The 13,316-nt window shown below is 41.1% G+C and overlaps 1 protein-coding gene across 1 annotated transcript; it reads left to right on the top strand.

The window, feature by feature from the left end:
* The first annotated feature begins 2,372 nt into the window (after positions 1 to 2,372).
* LOC117260810 (fibroblast growth factor 4-like) lies at positions 2,373 to 13,067 on the top strand. Its single transcript, XM_033632915.2, has 3 exons — positions 2,373 to 2,670; positions 6,735 to 6,838; positions 12,891 to 13,067. Exons 1-3 carry the CDS (start codon positions 2,373 to 2,375, stop codon positions 13,065 to 13,067), a joined length of 579 nt encoding a protein of 192 aa, XP_033488806.2.
* The last annotated feature ends 249 nt before the right edge of the window (positions 13,068 to 13,316 follow it).

Genomic DNA, 13,316 nt, shown 5'->3' on the forward strand with positions numbered 1-13,316 from the left:
CACATGAGGAAAGAATCTATAAAATAAAACAGGAAGCAGATTAAACGTGAATGAATAACATGAAACAAGGTTAGGTTAGGTTAGATTAACCTACAACGTTGGTTAAACAACCAATGTAAACAGAAAACTCCAAAACAAAGAATAACAGAATATAAACAAAAACCCAGGATCATGACACTTACTTGTACTTCTACTCCAGAGAAAAAACATTGTAGGTCTACCATCACATTTACCTGACAGTAGTCTCTACATACAGACTCTACATTCAGTGTATGTAGAGTCTGTAGGCAAACCCCGGAGATCTTGCCTCCAGAAGAAGAGCGGAAGAGCCCTGGTTTCCGGTTGTAGGCTGTTTGTAGTCCGCGTGATATTGACCAATCACGTTTGAGCCGACTGCAGTTGTTGCCAGGTTAAACGGTCCGTGCGGTGAACTAACGAGGCGGAACATAATTGGCGTCACTGCAAACTCTGAATCCATCGCAATGGTTCAGCATATTTACTTACATATAAACGGAAGCCGGAAACGGAAATTCGCCTCCTCCGCCCAAATCAAACCGAAATGCCAAAAAATCGAGGGTCTGCCCCCAGAGGCTGTATCACCGTCTGCCGGATGTCAGACGCCAAATACAGCCGATGGGTTCCGAGAATGACCTGACAGTGACCTGTTGGGTGACTTAATACGTAGCAGATTTAGATTTTACTCAAAAAATATAACAATTAAAATATGATGTATTACCTTTCATTCAGCTATCAAGCATTATATGCAAACTTAAAGCTCCACTTTAAACGCAGTCTTCTATGACTTTAATTCATAAAAGTTATCTTTGTTTGTGTATATTGCCAGACCGCCACCACGGAGCTTACCAGATGATGCAGCCTCCCTATCTGCTCTATTTAGTGTTAGCCCCGTTAGCTCTACACCAGAGTCTGATATGTTACCATTCACGTTCGCCAGAAGGACACTGGGCACAGGCGTCTCCCCGTCGGGACAGCTCCAGGCGAAACCACGGTCATCTCAGGGCTAGCTCGACATAGCAGATGTTACACAAGTGGTTACCTCAGTCAGAGGCCTCCACATGGGGAAGACAGACAGGACAGGAGAAAACTCTGACCGATCATTGCATTCAGTCCGAGTGCAATGATTGGTCGGAGTTTTCTTAGAACCATACAAGAATGGTATAATTATGAGTTTTTATTTCTATTAATAGCATTTTAATCTAAACAAAGAAAAATGTAAAACTTCCAGAAAAGTAAGTGTTTAAATGATGATATTAATATGTAAATTTGTAACACACACAGCCTGAATTGTTTCAGTTCTTTAAAATGTGTGCCCTTATTTTAATCATTAAAAATGTAACACAAATCAAATTATTAATCACTTCAGTTTCTTATATATATTAATATTGATTAAATAAGTGACTGAACTGTCAGCCTGAGTCATTTTTTCTTTCTTTTTTTTTCTGTTTATGCCTCATAAGTTCTGAGTTGTTACTTAAAACATCAAGATGAATAAGAAGATGAAACTATAAAAACAAGTCAGTTGCTTGACTCGGCTGAGACTTGGACTGAATGATGCTGCTGACGCTGTCATCACTGGGTAAGAAGGGCATCTTTTAATGGACAGTATGGACAGAGGGAATGATTACAGTTTGCAAGACCTGTTTCAACCTAGCAACTGTGAACCAGTTTTTTTAACCAACATTTAAAATGGTGTTTGATGTATGTTTGCCCCTTTTTTTTTGTCTTGTAAGACCTGAAACACTGGTGATACGGCTCTAGCACACTTTGAAATACCCAGATACTTCTGCAAAAAGAATGGTTTCCCAGTAATGACTGAGGTTTCCTGTGGTCCATCAGATATATGCTAAAGATATAGATATAGATGGTAATGAAGCAGCCCTTTACTGTACGTTATTTTATTATTTATTTACCTCTCTGTTTCTGTGTACTTGCGTGTTTGTCTTTGTTTTCTGTCACTATGTGTTTTATGTATTTCTCAGTTTGTGTGCTTCTACAGCATCTGTGACTCACAGACAAACAAGACAGCAGGTGGTGTGTGATGTAATATGGGGCACATATAAGTCTGCTGTCTTTCTGTTGGATCTACCTGAGGAGGACACAGGAGACGAATCACTGGCACACTGGACCCCTCATGGGTTCGGTCTGTAGAGATGTCTAAATATGCATACTGAAACTTTTCTCTGGGTTTTGAAGAGTGCAGAAGTTAAGGTAACCTTATGGTTATTCTCAGAGAGACTGAAGCTGGAAAGATTTTATGACCAATTTTGTTCATACTAAGTGAACTTTTAACTGATCTTAGAAATACGCAGTAGTTTTGTATCTCTATGGTTTCTGGGACTGGTGAACAGAGGATGTCATCATCAAGGTCCAAGCTCCCTCTGCTGCTGTATGGGATCCTCCTGTACAGCTCCTTTGCTCCTGTCCCAGTCATCAGCAGTAAGAGACAAAGCATACAAAGTGCCAGGCCCGGGTCATTGTTGCAGTCCAGCGGCAGCTCCTGGGACAAGAGAGAGGCGACAGCTAGAGATGGAGAATACCTGCTGGGGATAAAGAGACTAAGAAGGCTTTACTGTAATGTGGGCATTGGCTTCCACATTCAGGTCTTACCAAACGGGAAGATCACAGGCGTGCATAATGAAAACAGATACAGTAAGTAATTTTGCCTTTCACTGTTGAAATCCATGTAAAGCAGGCAAATAATTGTGGCACTGGTCATAACCAGCTATCTGTACACATTTAACCTTGTCATTTCTAGGGTACAACTTGAGTGACTTGTTCTCTTAGGACCATTGGGAGCAGTGATTCCTGTATTGATTGTTACAATAATAAGTCATTGCTACTTTTTCATCAGCAATTAATTAATTGCTGATGAAAAAGTAGCAATTAATTAATTGCTGATGAAAAAGTAGCAATGACTTATTATTGTAACAATCAATACAGGAATCACTGTATTGATTGTTACAATAATAAGTCATTGCTACTTTTTCATCAGCAATTAATTAATTCTCAATATTTTAACTGCTTTGTTTAACAATGAAATACAAAGTGTGTACAATAATATCTTGTTAGTTTATGTGACACTACTTCATACTAAATATTACTTATACCATAAGATAGGGCTGATGCTTGCAGTAACAACCTTTAATGTATACTTGATGTTGTAATAATGACTGAGTATACAATGAAGTTTGTGTGTGTGTGTGAGAGAGTTTATATGTTTATATGCTGGTACAGTCCAATCACTTCTTCAGAGGTGAACACTTTGTCACGCCACTCAGTGTGTGATGTCAACGCCAAAGGCACCCTCAGAGTCCAGCATAGGTCCATTTTTGAAAACCTGCACCCACCCATACCGATAAAGCTCAGTACCAGAATTGACCTGTTACCTGTCATTATGTTTAAGTCAAAACCCACACCTATTAATAAAAAAAAAAGTCCTGCCACCTAACCCACATTCGTGATTAAAAACACACAGGCTACAGTCACTCACATTAAGCTGGGTTCTTCGTTCTTGAATTACAAATTCAGCGGAGGATAAGTCTCATTCATTCGCTGCTCAATGCCAGGATGGTGAAAACATTCCACGCAATCACTGCCAGGTTAGGAAACATTTTAGCATGCTCCTTCCAGCACCATAAAACCTCAAAAAGGTCCTCCTTGGGTGTCATGAACTCAACGTAAGCTCCCACCTCATCCTCAGGCTGCAAAGTTTTACTGCTGGAGTCCTCCACATCAGTCATGAATGTGACGACGGGGTCAAAAGTTCGACTTGTGTCATTGACTTTCAAAATTAAAGGAATTGTGGATTGGTAATAGTGATTTAGCAGTCAAAATATTACACATATACCAGCATATTTTTCATTTGTTTTATTCTCAAAAATAAAACATATATTTTTGTTGTCACCTGCTGCCCTAATTTTTTTTCTTTTTCTTTTTCATTCTTTTTTTTTTTTTTCATTTTTAGCCGTACCAGGACCTGTACATTTTTAAACATATACATATAGAAAGGTTATTTTTTGTTTGTTTAGTTTTTTTTTTACGTTTCACATAGCTTTTTGCTGGTTGCCTGCCCCAGTGCAGGAGTCTGGGCACCCTTTAGCTTTTTTATGAGACACACTGAGCTTTTAATTGACTCCACTGTAAACCCTTACACAGTAATATTTGACTCTGAGGGCTACTAATGTATAAAAACCAAGTAAGTCCACATAGGGTGTAAAGGAGAGGAGGTGGATGGGTCAAACAAAACCAGTCTTTCACCCAGGACACCCTGGTTCATGTCCCATATGAAACCAAAATTCATTGTTTTAACAGAACATTATATAATTTACGTACGATCGTCACGCACTCACTCATGTAATGTATTTATGCCACGTTATGTAACAAATGTACTTTTTTTTAAATCCTAAACATGATCTTTTTTCTAAACCTAACAGTAGTTTTGTTGCCTAAACCTAAGGGCGACCATTTCACAACATTAACTCCGTGTTGCAATGTGTAACAGCTGTGCATGCATACACTAGAGGGTGCCCTGTGAGTTGCTGTGAGATGCCGAGAGCTGTGACAAAGCATTGGCATTTGATGACCTGAGAATGAGAACAGTTTAATAATCTCCCAGGGATCAAGGCGGCTGCAGTTTTTTGAGCCAAGAGCCTCCACTGATTGCATGATCTCACCAAGCGTGACAGGAAACATCAGGTTTTCTATTTACTTGATCAGATGATTGACCATAAACATGATATATTCATAGAAAATCTTAAAGTTCTGTTTAATGGTAAATATTTTGATTTTGGATTCTGAAGGTTTACTCCGTTAACTGAATGAACCTATCACAACCTGCTTTACATGATGTTCTATCAAAATATATTTTTTGTAATATGAAAGTTAAAATGTCAAGAAATGAATAACATTTCTGAACAGTTGAGCAGTTCAGCTGTTGTCATATACACATAAGCACAAAATACACACACATGTCCAAACAGGACCTGGACATGTATTAAATGGAGAGATGTCAGAGTGAGGGGGCTGCCTTGGAAAGGTGTCCTGAGCAGTTGGGGCTTCAGCATCTTGCTTAAGGATGCTTCAGCACTGCCCAGGAGGCAAACTGGCACCTCTTCAGCTGCCAGTCCACGTTTCCAATTTGGTCTGGACTTGAACCGTCGACCTGTTCCCAACCCAAGTCCCTATGGACTGAGCTACTGCCACCCCAGATGTTCACATATTATGTCATAATCCCATTCTTATCAATATGACCATACATGCACACATACTAATCACTGGTCAAAATTTGGCTGAATTATAAAAGCCAGACGTGATGGAATGAAGTGATCAAATGAAGAGCCACTTGGGAGCCAAAGAATCCAACTATTATTGCTGAGCTGAACCGAAATGTCCATCACTTCTACCTTACTGCTCTGTCCTTCAGTCTAAACTAACTAACTATCCCAGGACTTCTATTAACTACATGCTCCTAGCTGTCTCCAGCTGCACCAGCCCACGTTATAGCCGTAGGGAGAAAGCTGTCTTTAGTAAGACCAGTAAACTCATACCAACACATAAAGCTTTGATCCATCACTACAGATACCATCAATAAGTTCACAGGATATAAACAGTGTGAGATTTCTGTGATTTCAGGAGTTGTCTGTGGAGTTTTTGATTCACCAAGTAAGCCAGAGAAAGTCAGTGGGCTTGGAGGGAAAAACGTGTGTGTGTGTGTGTGTGTGTGTGTGTGTGTGGGTGTGTGTGTGTGTGTGGTACATTTGATGAGATGGAAGTGAATGTTTTGCGTGAGTTGGTAAAGTGACGGATGCAAAGATCACTTTCTTTGTGGATTATTCTAATGACATGTTGAAGTTTGTTACACCAGTTTCTCTCCCATGTAATTAAACTGTCATTTTAATGTGTCGTCGTCGGTCCCCGAAGAGATGTAAAATAAATCAGCAATTGATCCTCTCTGAGGCTTCACAGTTACTGTACAGAGTGGGGCTAATAATGTAGCCATTGTTAGCAAGCTGTATTACTACAAGCCGCCATTGTGCTGTAACGGCATAATGCATAACGTTATACATCAAATTCAGTTATAACATGACTGACTGATAAAACAAAATTCAACACAACAAAGGTAAACATAAAATTACTTACAGCCACTAAGTACTTTGTAACATTATTTTTTTATGTTTTGGGGGAAATAAGCTTTGTACAATTTCATGTTTTTATCACAAATATGCATGTCAGTGTTTGTTATGGATGGTTCATCAGCCGACATTGATATTACATGTTTTAATTGCACAACAGCAATGACATAATTAACAGCGCAGAGATAATAACCTGATTAGAATAAATTGTTGGCATTGTACATTTCTGCAAACCATGAAAACGTTACATTTGTACATTTCATACATCATATGAACATTTCTAAAGTGATGTAGTATATGGGCTTTATCCAGAGTACAGAGTTAAACATAAACATGGCATTAGTCATGGGCTTTCCCACTTTTTCTGTACAAATCTTAGTAATCAAGGTAATCAGATGTAATTAGTTACATTACACTGGTGAATTCATTTAAATAGTTACATTATATATTACATTTTTAACAGGGTAACCAGTAGTCTGTAACTACCTTCACAAGTAGTGAGCATTATTTGTGTCCCATTTGGTTTGTCCTTATTTTTTATGGACTCTACCTGCTGCTGATCATTCCCATGTTTCATCCCAGGCCTTCTAGAAATTTCCCCAGTGGAGCGAGGAGTGGTGACTCTGTTTGGAGTGAGAAGTGGCCTCTTCGTTGCCATGAGCGACAAAGGGAAACTCTATGGTTCGGTAAGAACTCATTAGGACTTTTACATAGATGTTTTCCATAACCAGTGTGTTAATACTGGTGGAAGATTACATGACATCATCTCCATGCTGACATGTGTAATGCCCTCTATACACTGTGCGATTTTAGCAATCTTATAAGACCATTGCATGACACACTGTGAGACCTGGATCTAATACACTTTGGTACGATGTCAAGTTTGATGTGTGCAGATTGTACGATGGCCGTTTACTACTGAATCGCAGGTTGCGACGTATGTCAATATGCAGCGTCATCAGCGTGCACTGCATCAGCATATGTCATCCATCTGCGCCACCATAGGTAGCTTGCTCACCTGGAAGTTGCAGTTCCTCTGCAATTTCCTTCCATGCAGCGTCTTTTTTCTCGCGGTCATGATAGCAGCTGGAGGAAACATCAAATAAACAAGGCTTCTGCTGCCACAGCTCCACCAAAGTTTGCTCTTTCTGGGAGTTCCACAGACTTCTTTTTGTTTGTTTTACCTCCATGGCAAGCGATCATTTGTTTGGGTTTAGCGCCAGTGTCACAGTGACCATTGTGTCATTTTGTGCTGCATTTCTATTGGTTGACTAGTAGACGTAGGTCGTAGCAGCTGTAACACTGTGAGATAGTCATCCTAAATAACTGACACTGTCAGAATTTTATCTCAGGTTATCTTTGGTCGCAAGACATTGAGAACGGCCATCCTTGAACCTGTCTCGCAGTGCGACGTAAGACCACTGTTTTCGAGCCACGACCAAAGATATCGCCACGTCTCTGATGGCCATCTTTCGTCTGGGACAGCCCAAAATGGCACAGTGTATACCGGCCATAAGGGGGAGTGCTGTAGCAGGTGGCTTTGAGTTTGCCAAAAGCATTGCACTACTCCATATGTCTATGCTGTGACCTTAATGTTTACTGACATTTAGAATGTTTAACACATGTAGTTGATCCAGGAGATGCTGTGATGCCTGACCTCAGTACAGGGCATCTTGCTGATTGTTGCAAGCTTCATGGGGTCCACTTTGAGTCCCTGCTCTGCGAAATCATGGCAAAAATAGCTCATCTTTTTGAGCCTGAAAAAAAATCGAAAAAAATCTGAAAAATCTAAATTATTTAACTTTAGAGATGCACGATAATGTCATCACGTCATCACACCAGCATGTCATCAACAGATATTGGCTTTAAAATGAACTATCAGAACTGGCCAACATGCTTTTTTTTATTTTGCACAATAAATAAATATTACTTACACTGACAAATATTTTATGTAATATCTCAGTCTGCTGGTGGACCATCACGATAAGAGAGACTTGATGATCACTAAAATTAGGTAGGTAAAAAAGTGGACATATCGATGTCTGTATCAGTTATCAGTCCAATAAGTTGTTATATATCAGCATAAAGCATCAGCAAAAATATATATATAACTTTTATTATTATCTTACTTTACTTTATTCTATATATACAGGGGCGGAGGCAGATATAAATATTCAGGGCTCGGCCCAAACCTAGGGGGGTCTTTGAAATGAGTATGTGACTTATGAAACAAGAATTGAATCATAACATAGAGGTTAATAAATGTGTTAAAAAGCAATGCTCAGTAATTGAAACCTAAGATGATTATCAACGTAGCTATTAATATCCAGATGACGTAAATTCACTGTGTGCGCTGCTACCCACGTCACAGTTAATTGTAGGTCACTCTCCTCTGGCCTTAAGCCATAGGTGTAATGTATTATGTGGCAGCGACCGCCCAAACATTGGACCGATCAGCTCCAGTTAGAATTGTTTTGAATGCTGACTGCGGCTAACTCAGCCATAATCTAAACACCAGTTAGTCATCCAACAGTTAGTCATCCAGTTGCTCATCTGACAGCAGGCCTGTATGCACAGAGGTAGGTGGTTCTGTTGGGGTGGAGGAAGTTAGTTTGACCTTTGGCTGGAGCTGCTCTCAGACCTTTGTGAAGGAGCCTGCCAAGCCCGATAGTTTTTCCTGAGAGTAGCATGTAGTATTATAAGGGGAGATTAAGCATCCGTAGTGAGGGTGACACAACCTGGACAGCTCCTGACCCTGATGATATTTTTCCATGTAGTTAGGATATCTAACCACATGTAGATCTCATGATGCACTCACAGGGTGAATGGTTCTCCCTAGGACAGGGTAGTATGGTAAGTTGTGTTTGCCCTGATGCCCCTTAGCTAACCAGCTCACTGTGCCTGTGTGTTCTATACCATTTCTACCTGCAATATGCCAACTTACAACACCATATTACTGCCACCATAAGAAAAAAAATGTTAAGCTCAGCCTAAGTTTATATGATATGTTTTTCATGTCATGAAATCATTTTCTCATTGTTAATACACACAAAAGTTTTAGTGTGAAGCAGACGAGATGAGAGCCAGCACCTCCAAGTCTGAGGCCATGGTAACGGTGGGTTGCCCCCTCCAGGTTGGGAGGGAGTTACTGCCCCAAGGAAAGAAGTTTGAGTATCTCATGTCTTGTTCATGAGTGAGGGTTTACTGGTCTATTTACATCTCGACTATGGTCATGAGCTCTGGGTAGTGACCGGAAGAGCAAGCAGCTGAAATGAGTTTCCTCCGTAGGATGGCTGGGTTCAGCTTTAGAGATCGGGTGAAGAGGTCAGACATCAGGTGGTAGCTCGGAGTAGAGCCGCTGCTCCTTCGCATCAAAAGGGGTCAGTTGAGGTGGTTCCGGCATCTGATCAGGATGCCTCCTGGGCGCCTCCTGTTAGAGGTGTTCTGGGCACGTCCAACTGGTAGGAAGCCCCAGGGCAGACCCAGAACATGCTGGAGGGATTACATATCTCGTCTGGTCTGGGAACACCTCGGGACATCTGGAATACTTTGCTCAGCCTGTTGCCCCCACAATCCGACCATGGATAAACCGTTGAAAATGGATGGATGGATGGAAGAAAATGAAAACACTGAAAATTGGAGAAATGCAAATACACCTCATTCTAACAAGAAACTATGCCAATATTTTTTGTCATGGTAGCTGCAAAACACTGCTGTAATATTAAAAACAGATCTAAAGACAATAGCACAAACATGTCCTTGTATAGACTAGTAGGCATTTTGTTGCAACTCTGTGTGTTTTAAAACAATCCACTCAGATCAATATATGTACTCAAAAACCAAATAGCCTATTTTAAAGAGTGAAAATTAAGTATTTAGCTCCAGGAACCTACAACTGTTCACCAGCTCCACCTCAGTTCTGTTGACAGATGAAGACAGAGGTGTGTGTCTTTTCCTCCCTTTTTCTACATGGACAATCTGTTCTTTGGTTTTGCTGAGGTTGAGCAGTGGGTTGTCCTCATGGTTTGTAATCCGATTGATAATGTTGTTGTCTGCAAACGTCACAACAGTTCTTTACGTACAGTCGTGGGTGTACAGTGTGAACAGGAGGGGGCTGAGCACACAGCCCTAGGGGGCTCAAGTGTTCAACACGAGTGGAGGAGGTGTGACTGCCAATCTGAACTGACTGGGGACTGTTTGTGAGGAAGTCCAATATCCAGCTCAGAGTGTGGTACTCACACCCAGGGTGCTGGGTTTCATGGGGGAGATTGTGTTAATAGCTGACCTGAAATCAACAAACAGTATTCTGATTCTGTCTTGTAGAAATGTACTAAATTAAATAGTTACGTGGTATGTTTTCTGAGGAATGTCACCCTTTATTAAAGCCACTTTGGTCATGGTGTAATAAAGATGAGACAACAGATTCTACTCTGAGTGTAAGCATTTTGCTTATCGTTTTTATGTCTCGATTTATTAATGATATTAAACGGTAACTTGAGCATTGTGTCAGATCTTTGTCAGGTTTTAAAAATGAGTGTGAGTAGGGCATAGTTCATATGATATGGTTTGTTCCTGACAATTTCTGCTGTCATTTTAGAATATATGGGAGACAGAAGGTGCCAAAATTGTTTAAAATTTTGCAGGAAAACCATGTGATCCCAGAGGTTTGTTGCTGGGCATCAGTTTTCCTAACTCGGAGCAATACAATATAACTGTCAGATTCACTTTTTTGGGGGGGGGGGCGGACTTTCAGTGTTGGGCAGTAACGCGTTATTAGTAACGCATTACAGTAACGCCGTTAGTTTTGGCAGTAACTAATACTCTAACACGCGAGTTTTTAAATTCAGTAACTCAGTTACCGTTACCAAACGGTGAGTTACTCCATGCAGTATTCCTTCATAAACTGAAGTTCCCTTTCACTGAAACATTTTAGCCCTAAACAATAAAAGATAGTCAAGTCAGATAGAGGTATATGAGCAATTCTTACCAGAGCATCTTAATGAAACACGTCTCTCACCATCTGTGAAATCACTGTAGACCTGCTGGCCTCCCCACAGTGCTGTTACGTTACGTTAAGTGGTAGCGCTTAAGTAACTAAAAAGTTACTTTTCTCAGTAACACATTACTTTTTGGTTTAAAGGAGCTATATGTAAGAAATCTAAAGCAAATAGTTATAAAATCCTTCTAATATGTCACAGGGACTAAGGAATAATGTTCATATAACATACTGATCTCACCGACAACAATAGTACAGCCAGAATATTTGCATTTAAAAACCATTTTTACAGTCTGCAAATCACGTTTATGTTTTGAATTTGTGTTTTGGCCTGTTGCGCCACCCACCGCCGTCTACACGCAGTCAGTAGAGTCTCAGCATCAGTTACAGTTACGACTGAGCTACAGCAGCACGGCAAGCAGCATTAGCAGTGTCCCGGTACATAGCATTAACAGCCGGCTCCTCCACAGCTGTATCCTGGCAGCAGCGTTAGCAGCAGAAAAGCCAGACTTGCTCGAACGGTCTGCTGGAAAACCAAAGATCAAGGACACGGTGACGCAGCCCTGCCACGGCAGCCGCCCGTGGGCAAACAAATCAGTCTCCAGCGTGCCGCTGTCCAGCAACCTCGAATCTGTAGGGGAGGGGGGGCGGACACGACTCGTGGCAGTATTTTGAATTTGAGTGCAGTAACCGTTTTGGCCACGTTCTTACATACAGCGCCTTTAAGTAACGGAGTTACTAAGTTACTTTTTAATGAAGTAACTAGTAACGGTAACTAGTTACTATTTTTCAGTAACTAGTACAACACTGGGGGCTTTGTTGTGGTTTTATTTAAGTCCAATTAAACTGGGTGGCAAGAACTGTAAAACACACTAAAGAAACTGGCAACATCAGCAGAAAATGTCGCATGATCACTACACACAAGACAGTCTTCACTGGAAAAAACCCAAAAACATCTGATATTTATTCCCACACCTGGAGCCTATCCCAGCTGACATCGGGGAAGAGTCGGGGTACACCCTGGACAGGTCGCCAGACTATCACAGGGCTGACATTAGTGATGGGATTTCTCATTCACTTGTAAGAGCTGGTTCTTTGGCTTAGTCGGTTCAACGACGAACCGCATTGCTGATTTATTGCATCATGTGATCTGGATTGTAGTGATGTGACGTTCGTGAACGAGCCACGTCTTTGAACCGGCTCTTTGAAGTGAACGAGTGAGCAGCTACACTGTCTTTCTCCCTCACAATCTAGTCTCTCTCAACTTGTTCCCGATCAAATAATCTGAAATTAATGGATACAGAGTAAATTAAATCAACCATTTACGTTCATACCTATGGCCAATTCAGAGTCACCAGTTGACCTAACCTGCATGTCTTTGGACTGTGGGAGAAAGTCTGAGTACCTGACACTGGGAGGACATGCAAACTCCTCAGGGAAGGGCCCCCCCACCGGGGGTTCAAGCCTCCTCCTAAGGTTCGAATCAGGAACCCCCCTTTAACCACTGTACCACCCTAAATACACATATCAGTTTCTTGTCAATTAAAAAATGGTTGATGGTCCACCTAGCACCCTATCACAAGACAGCATAACATGTTGTCTTACCAACACTACCCAATCCCCAAAAAGAGAAAAACAGAGAATTCACACATTCCAGACCTTAAAACAGTGATTATTAGTGACTTGATAACTGGCTGTTTTCTATGGTCCAACTCACGTTATCCTCCTCTTCCTCTCCTCAGGGCCACTACCAGGATGAATGCAAGTTCAAGGAGAATCTCCTGGCCAACAACTATAATGCCTATGAGTCAGCTGCCTACCCTGGCATGTACATTGGCCTCAGCAAGACGGGCAAAACCAAGAGAGGCAACCGGGTCACACCCACTATGACCATGACACACTTCCTTCCCAGGATATGAATTTTAAACTCAAACTCTTGGCAGTGAAGAACAAAATCAAGGCCACAGTTTGGTCTGATTTTACTGCTGGGCTACTGTTCTCCTTCCATCACTAACTCAACTGGTGGGAACCTGTTAGAATTTGAAATGTTTTTGCCCAGTTACAAGCTAACAAGCATTTTAGGCAATGTTTGCACAAACTGTTATTATCCACCACCCAAACAACTGTGTGCAATGTGGCATCAACATGGCTGTGGATGGAGACTCCAA

This window comes from Epinephelus lanceolatus, chromosome 7 (assembly GCF_041903045.1).
Source record: "Epinephelus lanceolatus isolate andai-2023 chromosome 7, ASM4190304v1, whole genome shotgun sequence".
In the NCBI taxonomy this organism is placed as follows: domain Eukaryota; kingdom Metazoa; phylum Chordata; class Actinopteri; order Perciformes; family Serranidae; genus Epinephelus; species Epinephelus lanceolatus.